We start from the raw sequence: 27776 nt of genomic DNA, 5'->3' as shown, positions 1-27776 counted from the left end.
CCTATTTAACAGTGGATCACACTGGTAGGAACAATCACAAATATCTAGTTACATGGTTTCATCAGGTTCTGGCCTGTGCAACGTTGGGTTTGAGTCAAGCGCATATTATGGCATCACCAATAAGGACAATGATTGCTGTTCAAAGCTCGGCTGAGTCCCATCTATTTGGTCAACTTTCAAGCCCAATAACCTCTTCTCCCACTGTGTGTGGGATTCTCCACAAAGAACTTGTATTCTCAAAGTCTGAATCCAGCAGCCAGCCTGAAGCACAAGCTCCATCTAAAAATTCTGTTTACTTCGTGTCCTTTATTTGAAAGGCTTCAGGTTTTCAGTGCAACTAACAAACAAAAAAACCCCTACCGCTACAATTTCTCAGAAATGTTGGACCAGACTTGTATAAATCAGCTTAGCTCCAATAAGGAAGCTGGAATTACTTATCTCACCACATGATCTGGCCTGCAAATCCCAACTGCCTTCCATGAAATAATGCATCAGAGCAAGGTTTCCCGGCAAAAGAAAAGCAACCCTGTAAGTAACATCCCTGCTGTTTGTGCTGGCACACAGTGTGGTCTAAAGCCTCTGACCTGCGTGCCATGTATCTGAGGGTACCCATAGACTTCTGCAGCATATTCGCACCTTTCTAAACGCAGCCTGCACTTAAGTTGACTCTGAAGACAACTGCCCTTGCAAAAAGGGTCCATGGCAGCTCTGGCTACCCATGGTCAGTCACACAGCCTTGCCACACACATCAGGATACCCAGCGACTCGGAGATGTCCCACACCGCATGCTGGGCTGCACTGAGACGTAGAGTAGGTCTCTGTATCGTTTGCGCCCAAACAACATGAACGCGGAGTGAATGTCGCCTCCTAAGAACCGTGGGCTCACATCCACGCTCAGGCCTACTGAGCAGTCCTGCTCCAAAAGCGTCTTTGGATCTGGCACCTCGGGGTTTCCGTAAGCCCAGTCCTATAAGCCTGTTTGAGTCACAGGTAGTCGGGAAGTCACAGCTCGTCAGAGGATCAGACCCTCAGCCAGCAGCTACAAGGCAGTGCTACAGTCCTAGGCTGCTACAGGTGCCGAAAGCTGCCGAATGAGAGAAAGCTGCCTTCTACCTCTTTTCCCTCACACATTGACTGTGACGACTGCCAGACAGGCTAAAAGCCGTTCATGAAAATGTAGAGGGTGTTACTGATAAAGACTCCTAGGGAAGCTGGATGCCCAGCATCCATCAGAGTACCTTCTGAAAATCCCAGTCGTCACGCTCCGGGTATCCTTTACATCACTCTTCCTCTCAGTCTCTCCCTTCCCAGAGCCAATTCTTTCTACCCACCCTCCCACTCTCCGATGCGGAGAGCTGGCAACACGCACAGAGTGGTTCCACGTTTGGTTATGGGCACTTGGCTGCAGGACTGACCTCTGCTGCTGCCAAAAGGAGGGGATTGCAGGCCAGAGCATCCCTCTCTGCCCTTCACTTGTCAGTGCTAATTGGGTTTTCTATCAGTTTCAGCACGGCACAGCGTGGACTTGTGGAGCTTGAAAAGCAACAGAGGTTTTTATCACAATGGTGCAATGGGAAAAGACTTCAGAGCATTTTCTGGGAACACTGAACACAATTATATTACATTTTCAGAACTGTCTGGCTATTGTGCCTTCTAAAACACATGAAGGACTACAAACAGTGCTATTTCAGTGAAGCTCTCTACAGCCACTGAAACTAAGTCACCACCTCCTTTAGGGCAGGCAGTGGACTCACATGTTCACAACAAGAATTGACTGTACATACGCTAAAGCAAGACGCTTCATAGGTAAATGAGAAATACCTCTAGTTTGGGCCCATCCCTTAGATATCAGATATTATGCATGAACAGGATGATTACTACTTGTAGAGCTATGTGGAACATCTACCATTTATCTGAGTTATTAAAACACAGTTTTAAATAGCACAGTAATCCAAGGCCAAAAGACAGGCAGACAAATGGACACTTTAGCCACTTGTTCGATTGTCTAGAGAAAGCTATTTGCTCTTCTAAGGGCTGACCTTACGCATTTACCAGGACTGGATCCTCCACTTGAAAAAAGGTTTAAGATCAGTTTCAACAATGGAGCCTTTCGGAGGTGCCCTGTGACAATTTCCAGCTTCCCACAGGACTCGGTGCTTGTCTGGGGTTTTTGATGAACAGCTCATAAATTGTTGCTATTTAGCTACTGGCAACTGAATCCTCCTTTATTTAGTTTTCCCAGAAATGAGACACATTTGAATCTTGTATGGGATTCTCCCTGCCTCCTCCCTCCAACCCTTGTTTACATCTAGTTTCAGTTTCCTGGATCTAGGAGTGTTAACCCATTTTAAAACAACAGCAACAAGAAAACCAGAAAGCAAGGAAACCAGTTTCCTGTCCATAAATGTTGTATTCCCTGCACACAGGGAAATTTCACCAACTCTACAGTAAGAAGATGCAACAACCTCCTTTGCAGCATCCTGACGTGACAGCCTTGCAGCATCCAGAATCCAGCCTAGCAAGAAAAAAAAAATTGTAAGTGTTAAAAAAATGCCCCAAACAAATGTATTATTTTGCACAGATCACAGTTAAGACATGTCAGCCTAAGGGTTCATTTCTTAATGAGAATGTTTGAAGGGACTGAATTTGAGATATCTTGTCAATATAACTGCAGCTGGCTACAATGGAACATGCTACATTTCTTTGCTTACTTTGACTCCTATTGGGGGGATTTGATTTACGGGGGAATTTTCCTTACAGCTGCTGGGAATTATATGCATCTCTTCTTGCATGAGATGAAATACACTTATTAGAAGGTTGCAAAGTTTGATAGGATGCATTGCAGTGCTGTGCTGCTCCAAGGACGGAGACCCAAGGTCTGACCTTTACTGTAACTGGAACTTTGTTAATTCCCGTAGCCAGTTTTTTGGTGTCTAATTTTAAGTCCTTTTAAGACAGATCTATATTAACAATTTGGCTTATAAGCCTCTTCCTCCATGCCAGGGTCAGGAAAGTCAATCAGAGCAAGTGAGGGAACTTTCTTAATTTATTTTTTTTTTAATCAGATCTGAAATGATTTATTGAGGCAACAAATGGAAAACGTGTTGGAGCTGCAAGGACTTTTCTTCATTTATAGACTTCTCCATTGTCACACTTTGATGCAGTCCAGTCCTGCATCTAGGTCCATCTGTGCTGGTGACACATGAAACCTAAAGGGCTATTCATAAGTTATTAAAGACATCTGCAGTCCTCCACAACAAAGGAGAGAGAAAAGGAAGACAGAAGTGATGGGAATAAATGTGGCACTTGGGCCTTCCTAAATTGGTCAAGGTCTGTTACAATCTGAAAAGTCACAAAACAGTTCCTCATAACTCAAGCAATACTTATGTTTCTTTTCCCTCTGTATATCAACAGTGCAAAGCCTCAACTCTGCTAGTCTAACATGCCCCTAAAAGTTACCTATTGCATTTTTCTTTACACAGGATGGCTTATGTGTTCCTATGATACTGTATTGGGTTTGCACAGCAAGGTTTTGGTAGCGGGAGGGTGCTACAGGGGTGGCTTCTGTGAGAAGCTGGTAGGAGCTTCCCCCATGTCTGACAGAGCCAATGCCAGCCGGCTCCAAGATGGACCTGCTGCTGGCCAAGGCTGAGCCCATCAACGATGGTAGTAACGCCACTGGGATAACATATTTAAGAAGGGGGGGAAAAAACCCTACACTTTCTGCAGCCAAGAGAGAGGAGTGAGAATATGTGAGAGGAGCAACCCTGCAGACCCCCAGGTCAGTGCAGAAGGAGGGGAGGAGATGCTCCAGGTGCCGGAGCAGAGATTCCCCTGCAGCCCGTGGGGAAGACCCTGGTGAGGCAGGCTGTCCCCCTGCAGTCCAGGGAGGTCCACGGGGGAGCAGATCTCCACCTGCAGCTCGGGGAGCACCCCACGCCAGAGCTGGGTGGGTCCCCAAAGGAGGCTGTGACCCCATGGGAAGCCCACGCTGGAGCAGGCTCCTGGCAGGACCTGTGGACCCATGGAGAGAGGAGCCCACGCTGGAGCAGGTTTTCTGGCAGGGCTTGTGACCCCCTGGGGGACCCACGCTGGAGCAGTCTGTGCCTGAAGGACTGCAGCCCGGGGAAGGGCCCACGCTGGAGCAGTGTGTGAAGAACTGCAGCCTGTGGGAAGGACTCATGTTGGAGAAGTTCATGAAGGACTGTCTCCCGTGGGAGGGACCCCACACTGGAGCAGGGGAATAGTGAGGAGTCCTCCCCCTGAGAAGGAAGGAGCAGCAGAGACAACGTGTGACGAACTGACCTTAATCCCCCATTCCCCATCCCCCTGCACTGCTGGGGGGAGGAGGTAGAGAAAAACAGGAGTGAAGTTGTGCCCAGGAAGAAGGGAGGGTTGGCGGGAAGGTGTTTTAAGATTTAGTCTTTATTTCTCATTATCCTACTCTGATTTGATTTGTAATAAATTAAACTAATTTCCCCAGGTCAAGTCTGGTTTGCCCGTGACAGTAATTGGTGAGTGATGTCTCCCTGCCCTTATCTTGACCCACAAGCCTTTCGTTGTATTTTCTCTCCCCTGTCCAGCTGAGAAGGGGAGCGATAGAGCAGCTTTGGTGGGCACCTGGCACCCAGTCAGGGTCAACTCACCACAGATACATGGTTAGGATGTGATTTTAAATTAATTAGGACTCCTGAGTCCTAAACAAAACTCTGAGGTCCAGACTTAATTTAATTGTGTGAGTAGTTGACAGGGCTAGTCATGAGCTTAAAGAAGTTAAGCCTGTGTCTACCTAAACACTATGAGTAGCTCAAGCCCTGCATTGCAAAGAATTTGCACCATTTATATTTTTACACAGTTTTTTCTACCAAGACAATTCCATTTCCCACTCTGTACAGGAGCATGAAAGCAGCTTATTCCACCAGGAAGACCGTACACTTTCTAGTCCTCGTGCTCCCGCAACTCCTGCTACTGCTTGACAATGACTCAGGTAGCCAGAAAAAGAAGAGCAGGACCAGGTTATTAAAAGAGTGCCCCAGTGAGAAAGCCCTGAGCCAGAAGGTAGGTTGCAACATTGCCAAAGCCCACAGGAGAAGAAAGAAGTGAGAAAAATATGAGAGACCTGTAGGGAGAAGCCTACAAACTGAACAAGATTTGTCAAGAGCTCTTATCTAGATTCAGAAAGGAGTAAATGGCAGTGGTACATAAAATATTGCATGGTTATATAAATATAAATATATATAAGCACATTCATGCTCACACAGAAGCTACATATTTAAGCAATGACTATAGATATATAAGAACGTGTAAAATGTTACAAGTAAGAATTTGTAAAACGCATTCATTTTTCAAAAAGTTTTCTAAGAAAAAGCCAGTTCTACCAACAAAATGTAAAGCCTGCTTGCTTTGAGTTCATCAAAACTGTGAGAAATCTCTGATTTGCAAGCTAAATCTGTGCTCATCTTCAAAGCAAAATTCCCTCACTGAGTTTTCTCTCATGTAAGCTTTTTCCTGCAGAATTATAAGTTGGAGAGGGAAGTTTTCAATCCAGGGATCACAAAGAGTGAACAAGATAGAGATATGAAGGCTAGCTCACAGTTTTCCAAAAATTCAGAGCAACAATAACTGGATACTAGTGATTGCTTGGAGTTTAATAAGAGAGAGACCCCATCAAACAATTCACAGGCAGAGACAGATGTCTGCAACAGCTGCCTTAATTGAATGACAAATCATTGGATTTTCCTGCAGGGTGAACGATCACAGTGGGGTTTGTTGGTCTGATTCTACTCTTAGTTTTATGTTGATGTATCTGATGTGGATCTTCCCCAAAGTCAGTAGAGAAGGAGTAGAGGATGAGTCTACATATTCAATATTGGATATCTAGCATCTCCTTTTATGCATTGTGTCAACAAATGCTTAGAAATTGTAAAATATACTTCCTTATAGCTTGTTTCCTGATCTACAGGGAGAAGATCCCTGCTCCTTTATGGTTTATAAATTCACTTAATAAAGTTCCTTAGCAGCAAACAAGACTCCTCTTGCACTGGAAGTATTGCATGGTTAAGGTATGTAATGTCATCTGCCTGTCCAAAGCAAGGGTTATGCAAAACTTAAAATCAATAGCAATAGAAATGGTCCCAGTAAATAGAGACATGACATAAACAGGTTTTTGAGTTTAGCATGAAAAATCTTCTTGAAGTATTTGCAAATCCAGGAGCCCAAATCTAATTTTTTCTGGACCACCTTTCATCAAATGTTGTATAAACAAAGCAACTGCAGGGATCAAACACTACAGCATTAAGCAGATGTCTGAAAACAGCTCAGAAAGTATAACTGATATAACTGAAAATATTGCAAAAAAAACAGTTTGGCCACAGGACAGCAAAACTGCCATTTTAAATCTGTCAAATAAGCAAGGGATTAGCTAGTATAATACAGCAGTAAAGGGCTGACATGAAACCAGGGTCCAGATCCAAGGTTATAATAGTGTTTGAAAGCACCATTAAAATAATGATTACTATCGCTCACAAAGAGAAAGCGATAGGAAAGATTTTTGACTGGGCCAGAAGAATGGCAGATGGACTGAAGAGGATTTTTGTAAGCCTATAATTCTATAAATGTAAAAGTAATAAAGTATCTAAAAGGAACTGACATGAAGTAAGGCAAGTTGAAGCATGAGATAAATGAAATACTGAAGTACTCCTTGCCAGCCTACGACTTACTCATTACTCACTTATTGCTTACTTACTTTTAAATACTATTTTAATATAAAGTACAAAACTAAACCAAGAATTTCCAAAGTGGCCAGTGACATTGGATGCTCAGCTTGGCACTCTGAAGAGGCTGAATTTCAGAAAGCAGAATGCACGTCTTGTACAGGCATCCAGAAACCAAACCTACTACATCGCTGCCATTTTTGAAAAGGTGGGCCTCATATATGTGTAGAGGGATGCAAAGGACTAATTTTGGGGACCCATTTCTCTATCCCTTATTGCCCTTAATTTTGAGAATCCGATACTGATGCTTAAATTCATAGTAAATAGCTCCTAACTCTTCAGAGAGGCTTTCTGAAACCAGTGACATGAAAAAAGGGACTATGCTTTGGAATGGGATCTAAACTCGCCTGTGCAATTTTTCAACCACGTTTCAGACACCTTCTACATTTATGATTTGAAAAGATGCAATAATCTTCGTATTTAAAAAAACCTGCTGCCTCCTTCTACCATACAAGATCCTTGAATCTTTCTCAGTGATGATAGATGCAATCCCATCCAAACTATATGTGTAAAGTAAGAAGGAGATCTACACATAGGAACAAGTACTGGCAAGTTAACTGAGAATAATTTAAAGCTTTGAGTGTCTCTGTCACAGTTGAAAACCCTGGGGATAGCAAAAATGTAGGGAAAGTTACCTCAAGTGGATGTAACTCCACCAAAGCAAATTTTATTTGCTTCCGTTATAATAAAAAGACACAGGTGGCAGCCAGGCTATTATACTGTCCAAGGATAAGGGAGAGGTGATTAAACAGACCAGATCCAATGTATTTACAGTCCCCATCTTAAAACAGAGAAGCCAAAAAGAGCAACAGAATTGTGAAGGAAGCAACTGAGTTTCTAATGAGAGGATAAAGCTACAAACTCCTTCCAGTGTCCTGCTACAGCAAAGGCAAACTGATGCAGTGGACATAAAATCAGGTGATGTTACAGTTCAGGTGAAAAGATGCAGCACTGCCTCACGTGAGATTGGTAGTTTTAGCTTGCCTGAGTGAATGAAAATATTCAGGGAAATTCCCAATACTCCATCATCCTTCCTCAAATTAAATCCCCAGTTTAACCACACAGCGCTGGCCATATGCAGCTCGCACTTCTCTCCCTAGGAGCCATCTGGAACTCCCTTGAGGAATCTCAACTTCCAAGCAAATGTTCAGTTTAATTCTGACATTAACAGTTAAAAAGACATTGTTGGATTTAATGTCTTTTATGACATTGTGCAAAGACTATATTGACTTGCTCCAGAAAATGGGTCATGTGGCCAGGTCGCACATCGATTCCCTTCTACGTGCCTAAATCCAATGTAGCAAGGCAAAGTGCTTGTCCTGAGCTGCCAACAAACTCCGGAGACACAAGAACATAGAAAACACTGAATTTCTCCACATGCCTATGGCAAATGACAGTGCCACTCAGGCTGTCTTGTGCTTCAGGCCTCCCAGGCACATACCACCAGCCCATACCTTGCTATATGGATTGCTTAAAACCTTAAGAAAAAGGTCCAGCTCTGCACATGCCGACTGGCTGTACTTCACACCTGACCACCGCTCCCTTCTCTCCCATCACACCAGAAGGGGAAGAGCCAGAGAGGGTTCGTTGCTTCCTTTCATAAAACAGCTCAGGGGTGAGGGCACTCACCCAGGATACCAGGCACCTTGTTTCTGTGCTCTCCTCTATTGCAGCTGCCTCCAAAGAGAACTCCAAAGCTGCAGGCGTTAGCAATTTGGCCATCAGGTGCTCCCAGAGCTGCCTGTTTACATGGTCCTTGCAAAGCGTGCCGATTTCAAGATCCACTGGCAGAATGACAAAACAAGCAGATCCGCCAAGTTGCTGGTGGGAAAGCTCTCAGCCAGGAAAGAAGGAAGGAGCAAAGAGCAGGAGGTCTCATTCCTTGCTCCAAGGAGTGCTCACCCTTCCTCTTCTGCATCATTAATCCTACGTCCCGCAAAGCTTCAGCAGCCAGGACAACGTCCCGCTGCACCCCTAAACCAGCCGCCTCTGCTGCCCGGTGGCCAGGGGGTTCTCCTACCAGCACGGATCCTGCACGAAAAGAAGCTGCCCTCTCTCTCACATCTTGAAAGAACCAGTCTATGCTCAAAAAAAAAAAAAAAAAAAGGCTGTATCTCTGTTATCAGGGGAGGTTTCTGCCCTGCGAGTCCTGCTTCTGCACAGCCAGGGTGTAGAGCTTCAGGAACGTTGCGGCGGGTTCACGGCACACCCCAGCCCTGCCTACCGAGAGAGCTCTCCAGTAGCAAAAGAAACCACTTAAATACTTCAAATACCGAGGCGGGCACCTCTCCTCATGCAAAAGGAGCCTTCGTGGCCAAGGTTACCTCTGCCACAAGCTGCCAACCCCCTTTCGCAGCGCAGGTCGCCCACCCAAGCGTTGCCTTGGCAGATACCTCCACGGCCCACAGGATGGCACTCTGTCACCCACAAACCCGTCGCTGGCTCTCGGTGGCGTTTCCTGACACCAACAGTCAGTGTAAGGCAGACTTTTTCACATCACAGGTTGCTTTTTTTTTTTTTTTCCCCCTTTGAATTTTCAGGCTTTTCAGAATTCAACGTAATTCTGCAGATTCTCCCATGCGGGCACACCAGCTGATCCTCTGTGTCTTTGCTCAGAAAGATCACCATCTGCTTTCTGTGGGCATTTTGCTTGAATAAACAACAGTAAGCTTAACCCCCGAAAGGGTTAGCCTGGTAGCTACACAGCAACCTCCAGAACAACTGCTTCTTTTTGCTGCTGAGAAATTGTATTTGGTAAGCCTGAAACTAATTAATAACAGCTACTGCTTACAACACGCTTTATATGTTCAAAGTACTGCACAAAACCAAATTCAGTTAACAGTCTTGCTAATTACCACATCATTTGCATTCTACTGAAGATCAGCGCAAAGCTGCGTAACCTACAGCTATCACACATGGACTGAAGGGGGCTCAAGCCTTTACATGCCCATGCATGGACATACTCCACACATATGCTCCAGCTCAATACATACAGCATCCGCACAGTTTCATGACCCCCTCCCATTTATGGGTCAAAGATGGAGCCAAACCACAGACATTAAAATTTGGACTGTGCACCAGACTTCAAAGCCTTCTCAACAGTGTTTGAGGATCCTAAGACACAGGGTTCAGATTTTTCCTAGACTCACAAAGCATGCTTTCAAGAAAAACATTCTGGGACAACTGCAGAATCAACAACTTTAAATTAAAATTCAACAAGATATGCTTGTCCTTATTAAAATTTTTGGAAAGGATCACCAAAGTCAATTATTTCAGCTTAAAGTAGCAAAGAAGATGAAGTAACTTGAGTTTTACTTGAGTCTAACCTTCCTTACCAGCTTTGGCTTCAGCTGCTAGCCCTTGCAAACTCCTTATCTGTTTTACCTTCATTGTTGTTTTAAATGCTTTTTTGCAGTATGGATATACCCAGGGAACCAGCACAGAAAATCACAACAAAATATCAGAGCTGGGTCTAAAGCAGAGGCAAAGACAACAGTTGCTAAGGACAACGGGCTGCTGGGGACACCAAAACAGCCGTGGTTCTGCCGTCTGCTCTGCTTATACCCGAGCCCTGGGAAGCCAGGCTTGCGGATGCTGATGAGAAGTGTGGAAAACGGCTTGGGGACAAGGAAACTGCTGCCATGGTTGCGGCACTGGTAATAGTCATCTCCACTCCTTACCTCTCCCCTCCTTCCAAGGGTCTCCAGGGCCCCTCTGGCTCAGCTCTCCTTTCTCTTTCTGTTCCTCTCCAAGGCTTAACTCTGGCCCCACATATGCATCAATATATAATTTTGCCTTTGCAGCTGACACCAGCCTGGCATGGTAAAACATGAATAAACTGAAAGCAACCACATGAATTTATAGGAAAGTTGGCCCACTTTGATGAAGTCATGGAGTTAAAAGAAAGCAGGGTGAGGGAAGGCACTGTTTTGGTGGACTCCACGTGTGGAGGTGGGAGTGGAGGTGGCATGGCGTGAGTCAGACACTCAAGGGACCACCAGGGCAACAATCACCGGGAGACAAGGAGTGTGATCAAAAACAGCAACGTAAATACAAGCAGCAACTTCATTTACAGCTCGCCAGTCCCTAAGAAGTGGGTGATTTGGGTTCAAAGGATCCTTTGCTCCCATCTCTCTTTCACTGTCAAGTACTAATCCAGCTTAGAGCAAGAGGCAGGACTTTCAAATATGCTTGCTATTGGTCCAACTCTGTTTCACTAAAATCACTAGAAAAAATTCCCAATGGCCATGGTGCAGCTGGGCTTTAACAGGTTTGTTTTTTTTTAAATGCTATCTTCTACCAAACTTCTGGGAGTGAGACTTATCGTATCTTCTGAATGCCTGGCTGGTCATCTGCAGACCCAGTAGTCAGGTTTATGATTATTGCTGGAAAGCATGGAAAGAGGTGTAGCGGCACCGGGAAATATGGAGGCAGTGTCACTGAAGCAAGTAAGGAGGGTCAACATCCCATTTATCCTGTTTCCAGCTGTGAAAATAATGATGCTCCTTATGGAAGTTACAACCATGTGAAATCAGAAGTCGGCTGGCAGAGAAGCTGACTGAAGGTCCCACAGTAACCAGCTGTCCCAGCCGCAAACCTAAGTCCAAATTCCCAGCCCGGCCTCACTCCACCTGCTTGTGACACCCCGTAGGAAAAAGGGTCATTTGCATTCTCTGGAGAAAAGTGAGTTTACCAGTGAATACGTTGATTGTTCCTATTGATCCTTATCACTGATAAACACCCAACTGCATGCTGAGGAGAGAAAGACTTTATTTCCCTTCTACAGTTGGGGAAATCGAGGCACGGGAAAAATGAAATGTCGGATCCATACCAGATCCAGGCCCAGATTGTGCCTGTGAGCTTCAGTCCGTCCCCAGACTTTTATGGTGCTGTGGCAGACTGGATAGCCAAAATTCAAAACCATTCCAATAGGAATTTTAGTTATGCTTCAAGACACTGAATTTTCAAGATAACAGGTCTCATTTCCTAACCCTATGGAAAATTGACCAGCTGAAAACCTAAAGACTTCTAAAACACCCTGTACCACCCTGCCTAGTTGGCATCAGAAGAAAAATGTGCTGATGTATGAATACCAGCTGCGAATTTGGCTCCACTTGCCTGAAACCAACTCTCTGCATCAGTAGGGGTGTTAAAATATTTCGGCCATCAAGAAAACTCTTCATGTGTCATGGTGGGCACAGAGACATGACAATGGGCCCTCTCCAAAAAGGTAAGTGACTCAGGCACCTAAATACGCTATAGGACAGGCAGGAGTTTGCAAGAGGATTCATCTGGGCCTTTTTGCCCATGCTTGCTTCTGAATCACCAATATATGACTAAATATAAACCACGAGGAACCATAATTGCTATTCTATGTATCCTCATATTCCTCTGAAAGACCATAAAGGAACAAAAACTAGAAAAGCATTTATGAGGATTAGTTCTTAACAATGCCAGTGAAAATCTGTACAGAAATGATCTTGCCAGATTCAAGGTGCAGATTTGACTGCTCAGTACCAGTGAGCTGCTAGCATCCAAATCACCTTCGTGCTTGGAGAGCTAACACAAATCTATGAGAGAGATGGTGAACTCCTCCCATCTCTAGCATATTTTCTTCTGCTGCTTCAATACCGTGGTCTCTGATAGCAATTCAAGGGGTGAAAAAAGAAAAACCTGCATAAATTTACTTGTTTTGGACTAGCTGTGAAAAGTAGATGTCAGCCTCTTATCTCCATGGTGCATTCAACGGGCTTTCAATTTACCTTGCAGTAAGTCAGCTCTGGGCTTTGTCAGATATAGAAATATTTTGCACGCTTTTAATTATAAGGCAGCCTGCAAGGGAACAGAGAGTCACGAATAAGGGGGTTGCACTGCATATTTTGTGTCTGAGCCTGAAAAACAGAAATCAGATCAGCATGGCCAAAGCATTGGCCCAAAGCCAACACAGAGCTAGGTAACAGCAGGACTTGTTAGCATTCGGATATTCCGTGAGTTTCATGCAGAGGGCCAAATGATTTTCTGTGTTTGTTTGGTCCTCACTGTCCATATGTTAGTTACTACTGTTATGACAGTAATACAACACGGTGTCCTTAGGGAGCAGGGTCCCCAACTGTGCCTGACATATAGGTCTTAGCTGAGAGATGGGGCGTACTCAAAAAGATCTCCCTGTCTAAATGGTTTAGGGAAAAGGAGCAACTAAATGGTGTAATACTGTCCCATTTTATCCAGGCACTGAGATATGTGGGACACCCAAAGGCCATGTGACAGTACTGGGGACTGTCCCCTTGACTCCAAGTCCAATATTTAATTACAAGACCTTCCTTATTAAGTGGCCTCTTAACTAACAAAAAAAACCCCGATACAACCTTTTGATGCAACTTACTAATAAGCAGAAATGGCAGGGCCAGAAGTACCAGCTGGTGTTTTTTCTACTATGGTAGGTTACATGATTGGGGGATGGAGGATGGAGAGGAAAGCTGCATCGGTCTCCAAAACCCATCGCAGCTCTATCACAGCTGCAGCTGCCTTGATCAATATGTATTCAGACAACTTCTATGGAAATGTTGATTAATGGTTACTATGCAAAGAAGAGCTCACTACTCATCTTCTCTGAAATACACGTAGCTTAGTCTTAATGGCAGTTCACAAATCTGCGCAGGTTTTTTTAAAGAGCCAACGAAAAAAGGTAAGTAAGGAGGTGAGCTACAGCACACTGCAGATAGCACCTTCAACTTCCATCCTTCCCAATACACCCAGAAAATTATTAGTAATAATTTATTTTTTCTTCTTTCTTTTCTTAGTCCATAATCTATGAGTAAAAAGACCCTAAAAGATTAGCTGATGAGTGGAAACAGGTGGAGCTCAGAATTCATAATGACATGTTCTAGCAAGTCAAATTGTATTGTAAAAGCAGTCTGGACTCATTAAACACTTGTGCGGGTTTTCAAGAACAACTGGCTTGCCTCAGCAATAGTCAAAGCACTGGAACATCCCTTCTGTCACTACTAATACATGCTGTAGTACCCATACCATTTGGTCTATTTCATCTCTTTTGGAGCATCTCAATATCACCTAACTGAAGTCAAGGAAGTATTGGAGCTGACACTGGAGCCACACTGCTAGTAATCAGGAACAACCAATGGCTACCACTACATTGCTTGGAAAAAAGTTTTTTAAAAACACACTCTCCTAAACCAAGGACTATCCCCTCCCTTAAAAACAAAACAAAACAAAACAAAACAAAACAAAACAAAACAAAACCACATTATATCTCTCATTACAGATCAAAGTAAAAAAAGACATAAATGCAAAATTTTGTATTTTACCTTGTTTACATACATTTCCTTAAAAAAAAAATTAAAAAGCTGAAACATTCAGAACATTAAGAAAATGATCACGCACGTTACAAAATTTTCTAAACATGCATTTTTTAAAGAATGCCAAAATGAGCTGAAATGAAACTCCTCTCACAAATATTGCTGATTTTGAGGAAGAGGCATCTTTTGATGGAAATATGTCCTACAAAAATGTTTGCAATCCACTGCAGAAAACTGTAACAGATCATCAAATAACAGACTAATGGATAAGCAATAGTGAATAACCCCCAAAATGTTTCTGAAAGTCACTGTGCCACCTCCAAGGGCAGACTACAAAGATCAATTGCTTTGTGGGTATTATTTTGTAAGCATGAAAGCCCATAGTCTACAGTACTAAAAGGAACATACCTAACAGTACTATTTCTGATACATTAAAATATGAGCATAATTCAGAGCTTGAGAAATATACAATATATTCATGGTACTTATCTAAAGAAAAAATACAGTGATAAAGTAGATGTTCTAAGTTTGCCCGCCTGACACCAAACAGGACCAACAGGTAAATATCTACTCTGTACCTTCCCATTTTAGGTACTGATGATGAAGTGGGATTCAAACACAAAGCAGGTCTGTTCCTCCATCACTGACAAGGCAGCTTGTGCACAGAGCTCCATACTGTTTAATGACAGCACTACCCTTAAAAATATAAACCCATTATAAGAATGCAGGTCTTGACTGAGGAAGGTTTAAAACTGAAGCATGGAAAGAGCAAATAGGGTCAGAACCTGGTCACAGGTTGAGAGCATGTTAGTATTTCACACACTGGATAGAGTGTTCTTGAGCTGCTAGCTTTGCAATGCAAAGCCAAAAAAAAGAACCCATGTAAATACTATTTATGCATAAATAAATCAGACTGGCTTGAAGATTCACAATAAATGCATCTCCCATGCTTCTTACGTATCCTGATGAATCCACATCACTTACCTGTAGGTTTTGTTCCTGTGCTCTTTAACTCTACTCCCTGTCAAAGTCAACACCTCCTTGCTAAAAGACACAGTTGCCAGGGCCAAGAAGAAGAAGGTTTGTTCTGTAGCACTAAAGGAGTCATGGGTTCCGCTCATTTAGACTCTTGCTTTCCAACCACTCTCCACAGCTAACTGTGCCTTATTCTGTTCCTACTATAAAATCAAAATGTAATGATGCTCTCTCACCATTGGAAGGTTCTTCAAGCTCCAAAGAGGACAACTCTACCCGTAAAATCCCTTTGCCCTGCTTTTTGCTCAGGGTTTGTGTGGTGATTGCTGCAATAGGATCTTCACCACTAATATGTTACATGCCTCAAGACCAATGGTCCATACACAACGGCAGTGCACATGATATAACAACAGTAAATTAAGAAGCACATAAACATGCTGATGGTGGTGTCTTCCATCAATTTCAAAGTGAACTGAGCTCAGAAACCAGATGTGACACTGTGTTCCTGGTTCAAATGAAACTCATTGGCTCACTCTATATTTGTTTTAATTCCTTTCTAATTTGGCTGACTGCTGTAACTCAAGAAATTATGCCAAGCACTTGGGACAAGCCCTTAAGACAACTTATGGACAACTGCATTTGTGTGCACCATCCTGCTAATGTCATTGATAAAGCTCAAGTGGTGTCCACATTCACATGCATGGTTATTCGTAAAATTTCCTTTGCTTTGCTTTTTCTTTTGTTCTACTTAAAGGAGAAAAAGCAGAGCTATTTCAAAGTTAAAGAGTAGAACTAGCTAGCCAAAATATAGATACACATCCCAAGATGATGGTTTCCTCACAGAAGTGAACAAAGGGCAGGAAGAAACTAGAAGGCTCAAGGACAAAGTATAAGGACAGATTCTTCTTGGCGCTTTTGTGACATGGAGGTGGATGGATGGGTGAAGCTCCCACCTTGGTCAATGTATATTCTATCTGCTGAGCTTAAGGGGATATTTTGTGACTTTTCCACAGGATGAAATGAACTGAAAGAGGTAAGAGAGGAAACATGAAGCTTTATTCTGTCTTTGTCAGAACAGTGCCTGAAATTATTCTGCTAACGTCTTCAGGCCAGAGTGGCCATTGTTGTCAACTGCTCTGACCTTCCATTCGACAAATGTTGTTGAAGATCTCGCATCTGCATCCAAATCAGACAACCTAGCTGAGCTGCAGCAGAGCTGGCTCAAGGCTTTTCTCAAAATTAGGTACAATGCACTGTTCCAATGATTCCTCACGGAAGTGAAGAATTACCAGAGACCCCAGGAAGGAAGAAGGTCAGCGTAGAGCTGGAGAGCTCTGGACAGGGAGAAAGGACCAGACAAGGTCAACAGAGGTTCCAGGTTAAGGGGAAGAGCAGCGAACAGAGATCGGAGGCTTGTTAAAGGGCATGAACCTCCCCTCTGTCTCCAGACTAGCTCCTAGAGTGATCTGGTATCCCCTGCTCCATCCTACCCCACCCCTAGGACTTCTTTCTCTTCCCCCAGTCCCATAGAGAAAAAACATCTCCCAAGACTCACAGCTTCTCCCCTAGTTCTCCCTCCTACACACACACCTCACATATTAAATAATAAAATCACCAGGATTTAGCATTTTGTAGCTAAATGGGTGCAGTATGGCAAATGAGCTGGACGACACAAAACATGAGGGAAGATGTTACAATTTCTCATCTATTCAGCATCTCAGATACATCCTGGGTGTAGGAGAGGATTCTAGTAGACAAGGCCACTGAACTCGTGCTATTTCATCACATGTAACTAATTCCATATTACCCCTTTCATAAATTTAAGTCCATCTGAAAAAAAAAGAAAAATTTGTTTTTTGCTTTCACTTCTCCTATTCAGCCTGGAATGAGCAAGCTTTCATTTCTCCTTCTTTGTCTGTTATATTAGAAATCACCTTCTTCTTTCCAGGGTAAATTTATTCATAGCCAGTTTATGCTCTATTGTTCAAACACCAACACTGCCTTTTAGCTTAACTAGCTCTTACCTCTTTTGGCTACTCTGCCTCCAGTATTTTTGTAACTTTAGGTCTTGTCAATCTTTTGCTGGCCTAGAAAAGTCACGCTTTTCCAGCTTCCTCTTGCAAAGCAGTTTCCATTCACCTGATCATTCTTGCTGTTCTTCCGTGCATCCTTCCTGACCAAATTTAGGTCACCAAGAATGCGCACAGCATTCCAGATGAGGCCTTACAGGATTAACATTTCCCAGGTGGGACTGAACGTGCTCCTTCTGAGACTTTCAGAGCCTTGCACCTGCAGTTTTTATGGCTGCATTTCTCTGGTGGCTCAGTAAGTGACACCAGCACTCTGGCTGATCTCAGCACCCCCAATCTTGCTTTTTGGCTGTCTTCCCCAACTGATAAGCTTGCCACCAAAATCCCTATCGTAACTTTAATTTCTGTGCTATTTAGGATCTTCCAATTTCTTTAAGTCAATTATTCAGTCAGTTAGTTCTGTGTCCTAATCCACAGTCTTGATGATGATGCTTAGGTTGCTTCATTGCTAGAGTTCATAGTCTCAGCATTACTGCTAATATTTTAAACAATCCCAGGACTAATCCTTGAAGAACTCCTTTAAGAACCTCCCTCCTCTCTCACACTGCTTATTTATTCTGTTCTTTACTGACTCTTTTCCTTCTATTCACCCTCATCTGCCCCATCTCAAGTAGTATTTTTCCATATAGCATGCTAGTGGCTTTTATATGAAGCTTTTTGTCCAGTTTCGGGGAAGGCATGACTGAGATCAGCAGAGTTAGAGCAGGAAAGGAGTAGCCCAATTTGTTTAAACTTAATATTCCCTGAAAATGGAGACTCTGAAGCCAGCAGATGTATAGCCAACCTGCCAGGGCTGCAACAATTTTCACATAGCCATAACAGCAAAAAACCGTAGGAGGGGTAGAGTTTGTCTCTGTGCCTACCTCTGCTACCCTTCTGTTATTATAGTACTTAAGACTTGCAATATTATATTACTTAAGACATTTCTTTAGCTTAAAAAACTCTGTCTCCTTGGAAAACATATCCAAGCAAGAGGAAGCTGATGGAAATGGGGATGGGAAAGCAGTCAAGTATCTAGGACAAGCAACTGCCCCATTCAACATGGGGAACCTGGTGAGCACGCACGCCCCACACCAGCCTGACTTCTGCTCCTGCCAGGCTCGTGAGTGAGATGTCCAGGACACAAAGAGCTGAGCACGGCACAGCAGGCAAGCGCTCACCTTCCCCTTACGGTACGGTAATGATGCACCTTCCGGAGAGCACCCTAGCAGATAAGCAAACAAAAAGACTGTGGTCCAATTCTGCTTTCACCGGGGATAAATTTGGAGTCACTTCACTGACGTCAGTGGAGTTATTCCAGAATTGCACCCGTGTAAAAGAGGGCAGCATCTGCTTCCTGAAAATGGATGCCATCAAGCTAATTGAAAACAACAGATGCATCAACGAGCAGCAAGAGGAGACGGTAATGTTCCAGTTTTCTTGTAAAATACCATTTAATTTCTCTCCAGAGAATGTAAGAGAATAAACCAATATGTACTCTAAAAGCTAAATCTTCTGTTGGTGTAAAATTGTATACAACCTTTTAGGTGAATGGACCAATGTGTATCTACGACACCTAACGAGATCAACTCTAGACATCTGCATTTACAGCCCTCTTCTTTGGCCTGATTCTCCTCTCACCATTTCTTAAATCAGGAGTCACACTGTTCATATCCATAAGGATACATTTATCTAACCTCGGGCAGACAGCTGAATCAAGACCTCTGTTTTCTTTAAACAAACAGTGGCTACAAAACCAATTAAATTTGGTAATTTAATTGTTAAATTTGGTAATTAAATGGATAAATTTGTGATTTATAGCACTTTGTGACATAGGGTCCAAAACTTTACACCACTGAGTAAGTATCTTTATCTTCATTTAGTGAAAGTGAAGCCAAAGAAGGACTTACTGAACTTTCAATGATATTTTGTATGAAGACAAAGGTTTCCCCCGAGTCTTTGTCTCTAATGAATAGGCAACAGGGCTTCAGTATTTTAGGGTGACCATGGAAGTTGATGAGCACTTTCCCTCCTATAAATCCTTTCCTTTCTTTCACGAAGAAAAAGTTATACACAGGAAAGTTCAATCTATTGCTTCAGTCCCTCTTAATTTCCACTACAGACAACACGGATATTTCCTGCAGTGAATGTTTATCAATGAATGTTTATGCTTTAGGAACGTAAAACCCACACTGATCACAGTTATGTGTTTCCCAAAGTGTAAAACTATGCTACGATATTCAAGCTCTTGTGCCAGCCAGCAGTGCCCAGACAGACTTCCCTGAGCAAGTGAAAACCCAGCCAATTAGGCAAGGCATAGAGAATTAACAAGTGCTAACAGCAGAAGCTACACTGGAAATCAAGGTTACTGCAGTCCCTGTCTGCTTTCCCCTAAAAACATTCTTCTGGGTTCATCTCCTTGACTAGGGTCTTGCTTTACTTAGGACCTGACCCTGCACAAGAAGGGCTCCTTCTTGCAAATTGGTGGGTAATTTCATCACCGACTCTCTTTGGTGGCACCTAAGGACACGCGGCATTCACCGGTTTGTTTTATCAGAGGATTAAGTCTTCTCATGCTGCAAGCACCTGCTCCCCTCCTTAACTTCATGTGTAAAGCAGATGACTGCAAGTCAGGGGTTCGACTGTGAACCTGCTGATAATATGGCTACAAATGTCTTCAGATTTGTCTAGAGTGCGAGCTCCAAAGAGCAAAGATGAAGACTGCACTTTCGGTTACAGCAATGTCAATAGAGCTATCTCGTGCTTACAGGGCTGCAGCTGTGGGCAGAATCTCACTTAGTCTTAAACATCCCTCTGAATTTGTCTGCACTTTTCCACCATTGAAAAATAAAATAAAATAAAATGCTATTGGTCTTATTTTTGTCAATATAAACTTAAAGAGAAGTTTAACTTTGCTGATTTTGATAGACTTACTTGGACTCAAGTCAGATGAGAGCTTTTGGGAAAGCTGTAGTTAACTCCTGCTGTAATCTGCAGATCTTTCCCTGATGTAAACAGGACCTCAAGAAAAGAACAAACAAAAATAAGCATTTTAACAAATACTACATATGTTTTGACTTGATGCAGAAGATTGAAGTTGGAGCCCAATCTAAACCAAGGTGGTTGTACTAAATGGAGTTTTGCCAACTTGAATCAGCAGATGGTGAGGATCTGGCTCATACTATATTTTTGCAGTTTATAATTATCTTTCTTTCTTCACCTAAAACCAGATTCTCCCTTTAGGCTGCAAATCTTAATTAGGAAAACCTTCCTCATTAATCGCAAGAAACTCTTAGTCATTAATTTCACAGAAGAAAAAGAAATCTTACCTACTTCTGCTATAGCAGCAGATGCTGGAGCTGTTTGTTCCTTTGCTTTTAGGGTTGATGCTATTCTTTCCATCACAGTATGGAAGACATCTCAGTCCTTACCCTGTGTCTTGCTGCCCTGAATTTCCTTTATGCTCATTCTTCTTCATCTCCATAGGGATCTCTGTACGCTGAACGGGAGGGCCTAGGAAAGAACACCAAGTCCAGTCACCTTCACCCCCACAGCTGCCGTAACAGTGAATTTTTATCCATGGAAGCTGGATCAAAAGGGACAGGGCCAAAACAGAAAATTGCTCAGAAATCCCAACTTGCAACATTTTCCAAACAGGAACAGAATAGGAGTTTCATCTTGGAGGTAACTGCAGGAATCCGCCAATAACGTAGACTTTGAAATATCGCAAAACAGCTCTCCATGCCTTTCACGCTTACAGTCTTTTGTGTGGTCGATGAGTGAGGATTAAAAAAAGGTGTCCTCAGTAAAATTCTTCTTTCCTTTCCTTCCCTCCCCACCTCCAACAAGATGATTTCCACCCTGTCCTGCTTTGCTGCAAAACATCCTGTGGGAAAATTATCTGGGCAACCGACTGGCATGGAACAGCCAAGGGTTCTGGAAGGAGCAATAGTCTCTTCCACAGCAAAACTATTTCCTAGTGAGATCATTGAAAGAGGAGTTTCTGCTTTTTTTTAATGTGATGCTTTAGCTTGTATTCCTTGTCACCGGGCACCAGGATGGCTCTACATTCACAGGCCAGCTGCCCCTCAGCTCCTTGACTGCGAGTCCTCAGATTGCCCTTCACACACTCCCCATTTCTCTGTGCACAAGGATATACCGATAAAATCCCTTCCCATCTCCTGGTTTGCACTCTCTGCTTTCAAACGATGATAACTGTCTGTCTGGAGTTGGACAGGACAGCTGTACATGTTATAAGGTGACAGGATCATCTTCAGTAAGCAAAGAAAACAGCTGTAAAGGTAAGGTACTAATATCTGTGAACTGAAAATATTCAACGAGTGCTTTTGCTTGTAGCCAAAGTCACAGGGTAGAGAGAAAGTCTGGGAGGTTGTTATGGAAACAAGTCCCTGGAGGTGCCTACTTTGCTTCATGAGGATGCGCTCTGCCTTCCGAAGGAAATAGCTAGACAGACAGACAGACAGATTTGTGTTTCGAACATCCAGGAGTGAGTGCTAAGAGCTAAGAATCCGAGGTGAGATTTTCGAAAGCATGTCTGTGATTTGGTGACACGAGTCCTCTGTAAAGTCGACGGCATGTGTGCCACTATGTCACTTCAGTCACTTGAAAAAATTCTGCAGGGTCCTTAATAAAAATGCCCAATTCCAGAAGTTCTATAATATATAGTATTATTGATGACTCTGGGACTTCACTGCCTTGCTTTTCAGGAGATGCTTAGAGAAGGATTTACATGCCTAAACATAAGTTCCAGGTTACAGCTTCCAAGCTTCTGTTGGCTTTTTGTATTTCTCTTAGCTCTAACACAGAAAACCCAGGGAGCAAACACCACTCCTGCCTCCCACATTTTCATTTGCACCTCCTTTTCAGAACAGAAAAATGTGGATTGCAAAAACCGCACAAAGCTGTCTGTTTGCAACGAGGTTCCTCCACGCGGGTGTTTGGTGTATGCGTGTGCACACGTGCACGTGTCTGTGTGCAGGCAACGCTCCAGCTAGAAACTCACTGCTGAATTTCACCTGAGAGCAGGAAATCTCTTTACAAAAGACACGCTGGGATTATGCTACCAGTAATTTGCCTCACATCTGTTTTTTTTGCCGGAGTCTCCCTGCCCAGCCGTCTGTCGTGCTGGTCGGGAGAACAACCTGTTCTGAGCAGGGAGGGCTCCTGCCTGGCAGGAGCAACGGGGTCAGGCCCAAGGGAAGAAAAAAGCACGGGAATTTTCTGACGTAGGCTCAGCGTGCCTCATGCCTCCTCCTGAACTTGTGCTTAACCTGAGTTTTTTATATCTTACTTTGGGGAAACTTTTATCAGCTGATACAGTCGGGCATAAAATAACCCCAAACATGGGCATTCTGCTAGGAGACAGCAGCAGCCTTGAAACATCCCTCTTAAATAGCAGGTTCTCTTGCTAGTTGCTAGGGCATCTGCTAGGGCAAACACAAAATTTGAAGAGTCACTCTCTTGCACTCACAGAAAAGATTTCATTACAGTGACCCTGAAACACAACTAAGAACAACAGCAGCTTTTTACTGAATTAACTCACTGACCAAGACAACTTTTTGCACAGTATCAGCAGAGATGCCACCGCGCTGATCCTTCCTCAGTCCCACTTATTCGCCAGGCTTACTTACCCACCGGCGGGTTACGTGCTTCAAGGGATGCAGGATGGCTCCCAAGGCCCACACAGTCACGGACATTTGCCTCAGTCCCGACGAACCAAAGAGGAATTAGGCACCTATGTATTCAGGCAAACTCCTCTCAGCTATAGAGCCCTCACCGCATCACACTTGTGTCTCCCAGACTGACCTGCAGTAACTGAGACAAGTGGCATTTTGCTACCGATTTCAGCGAGAGAGAACAGAGGTTTTAATGTAATGGTTGTGCGCTGACCCCGAGGGAGATCCCTGCACATTAAAAACCTTTGAGAAGACAACGGGACTCTGGAGAAATGCAGCAGTTAGGATTTACACAAACAACTTCTGCCGTATGATCAGGGCCCAGACGAGGAGAGGCCACAATAAAAGCACTCTAGGCATGGAGCCAGATCTCAAGACAAAGAAAAACAAGCAGGGTAACGAAGATGCAAACAGATCCCATCTCACAACCAGCTCTGTAGCCAGTTGGGACTATATTAAAGTGTATGCCTTTAGCATTCTTAGCCTTATGGTTGAAAAGCATAATATATACATATACATAAAATGTATTCTATATATTTTGCATCTTGATATTATGTCTGGTTTATGTATTACATGTGTCACATGCAATATGTAGTACATTCTAATATGCATATCATACAGTATGACGCAAGGCATTAATGGCTGCCTTTGCTTTCATACACATGCACACATGTGAATGCAGAATATACACTCAGATTTAAAACAAGAAAGACTTTTCCTTGCAGGAAAATTTGCCAATAGAATCTGAAAGCATCCATTTCCCCTTCTCATCCACTGGCAGCATTTGAAACACTTTAAATTAGTTAGATGTAAGGCAGAGCTGATTAAAAAAGGGAAATGATCTGGGGAGCAAAATGTGCGTCTTAAGATGCAAATCTCTGGTCCCTTGGCAAACCCAGCACTGCAGGCCAAGTGATGCATTTTGCATTGCTAGCATGAGTTGCTCTCGTAAAACCTAGTGCATGCAAAAGACATTGCTGTGCTTTCTATCCTTGAAATACCAGGAACCGGCTAGATCAGTAACACAGCAAAAGCACCTCTTCAAGGGTAGCTGTTCCTCCCCTCATTTGAAAGGCCTGGGGTACGCTGTTGGGTTTGTGCAGATGGCTTAGGGAAGTTTGTATCTGTGCCAGTCTAAATCTCAAATGTTGACACACTTACCCTGGGGCAATTTATGCCTGTGACCTGCTAAATCAGTGCAATCTTCAGACAGCACAAGTGCAGCTGTCTGTGGTCAGGGTGTTTCAGCAATGTCAACAAAATACCAACATGCAAACTTCCCTCAGCTATACAAACGCTTCAATAAAAACGCAGCGGAGTCAATTGCTCTCACGTGCCTGAATACAGAACTGGGTATCGGAAGCATAAAGTACATCTCATTAAACGCTATTGTGTGGAGATAAACTGTGGAGATAACAAACGATTTTACTCAAATGTGCCTTGCATCAGAAGGCACTTACCACTATGAAGATTAAGTTGGTACTGTAAAAGCCAATTAACATCAGGGCACTGGCATAAATAAGGCTGAAGCAAGCTCAAAACAGAGAGCATCTTCACCAAGCCTGTTGATTTCTATAAGCCTGTTTTTGGTCAACGGTATATGGTCACAAGTAGCAAAGAGCTTTTAGACCTATGCACCTTTTCTGAAACACAAACCAAGAGGGTCTTTAGCATGCCAGGAGTTGCAAAGAAGGCAGGCGGCTGCCTGCTGACTCTCCCCTACAGCTGCAGAACTCACTGTGATGCTGGCTACAGCGTTTCCATTATTCAAAGGCAATGGCATGGCAGGCGTGACCGATCCCCCAGCCAAGGGCACCGCGCTGGCACGGGAACTAAGGGCACAGCTCGAGCCAGATGTTTGTAGCCCCTTTAACTGTTTACTCCCTGCCGAATCCTTCAGCCGAAGTAGTGGCAAGGGCTTCTCTGCTAGTGGAGTAGGAAGGCTAGGTTTCAGAGCAAACATTGAATTAAAGCAGTCTTCAAAAACAGAGAAAGAAATGCACGAGGGAGTGGGGGATGACAGCTAGCACTCCACGGAATAAAGCAAGAACATTTCCGCCTGCACACGGTAATGAGAAACAGCAAATCAGGACAGAAGAGCCCATTATCACAATCATTCTGTTTACGGTATCACAGTTCACAGTCTGGCATGTAAATGCTGAAAAGATCCAGCTGCTAGTAGGAAGACGGCTGTGCAGCAGCAGCTTGCAGCTCTGTGTCTGGACCCAGGCTAACAAAACCGATCACACCTCTGTCAGCATTTTCTTCTCTTTATAACCCTGGTTGTTGGGAGGAATGAAGTTGGAATATTTCATGGACTCCAGGTCTTCTGCCTCCAGGAATTCAGATTTGCTGAGAGACTGATTACTGTCCCCCTTCTTGGGCTCGGAGAAGGGTGACTGCTGCTGGCCACAGGTGACGTGGGTGTACTGGCACTGCTCTTCGTGATCAGTCTCTCGGTGGTAGAAGTAGTTGAAGTTGGACACGATGACGGGGACGGGGAGGGCGATGGTGAGCACACCCGCGATGGCGCACAAGGAGCCCACAATCTTGCCACCGATTGTCATGGGATACATGTCCCCATAGCCCACGGTGGTCATGGACACCACCGCCCACCAAAAAGCATCAGGGATGCTGGTGAACAGGGAGTCGGGGTCATCGGTCTCTGCAAAGTAGACAGCACTGGAGAAGAGGATCACGCCGATGAAGAGGAAGAAGATGAGGAGGCCCAGCTCCCTCATGCTGGCCTGGAGAGTCTTCCCCAAGATCTGCAGCCCCTTGGAGTGCCTGGAGAGCTTGAAGATCCTGAAGACCCTGACCAGGCGGATGACTCTGAGGATGGCCAGGGACATGGCTTGCTGCTGGCCCCCGTTGTTGCTGCTGCTGCCGGGCTGCTGCTTCTGCTGCTGCTGCTGGGCCAGCTCGGTACCCAGGGTGATGAAGTAGGGGATGATGGCCACGATGTCAATGATGTTCATGATGTTGCGGGAGAACTCGGGCTTGCTGGGGCAGGCGAAGAAGCGGACGAGGAGCTCAAAGGAGAACCAGATGATGCAGAGGGTCTCGATGAGGAAGAAGGGGTCGGTGAAGAAGGGGCCGGCGCCGGCGGCCGGGCGCAGGGGTGGTGGAGTCCCGCTCGGCGGCGGCGGCGGCGGCAGCAGCAGCGCCTCGTCTCCGGGCAGCGCCGCCTCCCCGAAGCCGGGCTGGACGCCCTTGGGCTCCTGGCGAAACTCAGGCAGGGTCTCCAGGCAGAAGATGACGATGGAGATGAGGATGACCAGCACGGAGACGATGGCGATGGCCCGGGCCGGCCCGGAGCTCTCGGGGTACTCGAAGAGCAGCCAGACCTGGCGCTGGAAGTGGTGCTGGGGCAGGGGCTTCTCCTCCTCTTGAATGAAGCCCTCGTCCTCGCGGAAGGTCTCGATGGCCTCCTGGCCCAGCTGGTAGAAGCGGATCTCCTCCAGGAAGATGTCGAGGGGCACGTGGACCGGCCGGCGCAGCCGCCCCCCGGACTGGTAGTAGTAGAGGATGGCGTCGAAGCTGGGCCGGTTGCGGTCGAAGAAGTACTCGTTGCGGAGGGGGTCGAAGTAGCGCACCCGGCGGCTGGGGTCCCCCAGGAGGGTGTCGGGGAAGATGGAGAGGGTCCGCAGCTGCGTCTCGAACCGCAACCCCGAGATGTTGATCACCAGCCGCTCGCTGCTGCAGCAGCTCCCGCCGCTCCGCTCCTCGCCCGGCACCTCCGCCTCCCCCTCGCCTCCACCACCACCACCACCACCACCACCACCACCTCCTCCTCCTCCTCCTCCTCCTCCTCCTCCTCCCGCCCGCGGGGCCGCCAGCGCCAGCGGCTCCTCCGCCCGCATCCCGCCCGCTCTGCCCCGCTCCCCGCCGCCGCCTCGCCCCTCGCCTTCAGCGGGCGGCCCCGCCGCTCCCCTCCATCCTCCCCGCCGCCCCCCGACCCCCCCCCTTTGCCCCTTCCCTCCCTCCCGCCTGTTGCGCTTCGGGGTGCGGTCGCTCTCGCCCGGCGGCTCGGCGGGGCTCCCGGTGCGGTGCAGCTCTTCCTCCTCCTCCTCCTCCTCCTCCTCCTCCGGTGCCGGTGTGTTCTGGCTGCTGCTCGGAGCGGTCCGGTTCTGCCCTCCCCGCCGCGCACACCCACACCCACGGGGGGGGGAGAGGGTGGGGGTGTCGGTTACGCGGAGGGAGGCGCGGAGAAACACGCACCCACGAGCGGAGGGAGGCACGGCGGGCGTGGGAAAGGCGGAGCGGGCAGAGGCAGCGCCAGCGCGGACACGCACGGATCCAGGCGGATTGCACGCACCCCCACGCAGCGAGACACGGGCACGCACCCGTGGACGTGCGCGGAGGCTGGTGCTCGCCCCCCCCTCCTCCTCCTCCTCCTCTTCCTCCGCCGCGGCGGTCGCAGCAGCCCCAGCCCAGGGGAGTCCGGCTTCTTTTTCCTTTTCTTTTTTTTTTTTTTTGGGGGGGGGTGTACCCCCGAGGGGAAGCCGCCGGCGGCTGCGGCTCTGCCGGCCAGGCGCTTCGCAACAGCTTGTTCCAGGGGTGGCACCGCCCTCGCCCTTCCCACCCCTCCACCCTAAAAAACCTGCCCCTGCACCCCCCGGCCCCTTCAGTCAAAAACCCTGACGGGGGCTGGCAAATAGCCCGGCCTCCGAGCTCGGCCGTGGGACCCGGGAGAGCTCGGCCGTGGGACCCGGGAGAGCTCGGCGGCGTTTGACCGCAGGCTGCGGTTGACCTTGAGCCACGGTCGCCCGTGGCTGGCCGGCCTCCTTTTAGAAATGTCATTGCCACGCCGCAAAGCGCGACAGCGGCATCGGACCGTCCCCGGGTGGAGACAACCCGTCACCCGGTGAACAGTGCAACCGGGGAAAGAAAGACACGGGTGAACACAGCTTCTCTCCTCTCGGTTGGGGTGGATGGAGTTTGCCC

At 45.8% G+C, this 27776-nt stretch overlaps 1 protein-coding gene across 1 annotated transcript; it reads right to left on the bottom strand.

Moving 5' to 3' along the window:
• Nucleotides 1-26692, bottom strand: LOC142042121 (potassium voltage-gated channel subfamily A member 6-like). The gene is made up of 3 exons (XM_075051669.1): nt 20463-26692; nt 20068-20154; nt 1-2515 (listed from the first exon to the last, which is right to left on the bottom strand). The coding sequence occupies exon 1, from the start codon at nt 26690-26692 to the stop codon at nt 25073-25075; it is 1620 nt and encodes a 539-aa protein (XP_074907770.1). The 3' UTR covers nt 1-2515; nt 20068-20154; nt 20463-25072.
• Nucleotides 26693-27776: the final 1084 nt, after the last annotated feature.

Source organism: Buteo buteo, chromosome 19, assembly GCF_964188355.1.
Source record: "Buteo buteo chromosome 19, bButBut1.hap1.1, whole genome shotgun sequence".
Taxonomy (NCBI): domain Eukaryota; kingdom Metazoa; phylum Chordata; class Aves; order Accipitriformes; family Accipitridae; genus Buteo; species Buteo buteo.
The sequence above is the reverse complement of the archived record's forward strand: the minus strand, read 5'-3'. Positions and strand labels throughout refer to the sequence as shown.

Excerpts from the sequence above, each read along its gene's own strand:
- LOC142042121 (XM_075051669.1), bottom strand. The coding sequence starts at position 26,692 with ATGCGGGCGGAGGAGCCGCTGGCGCTGGCGGCCCCGCGGGCGGGAGGA.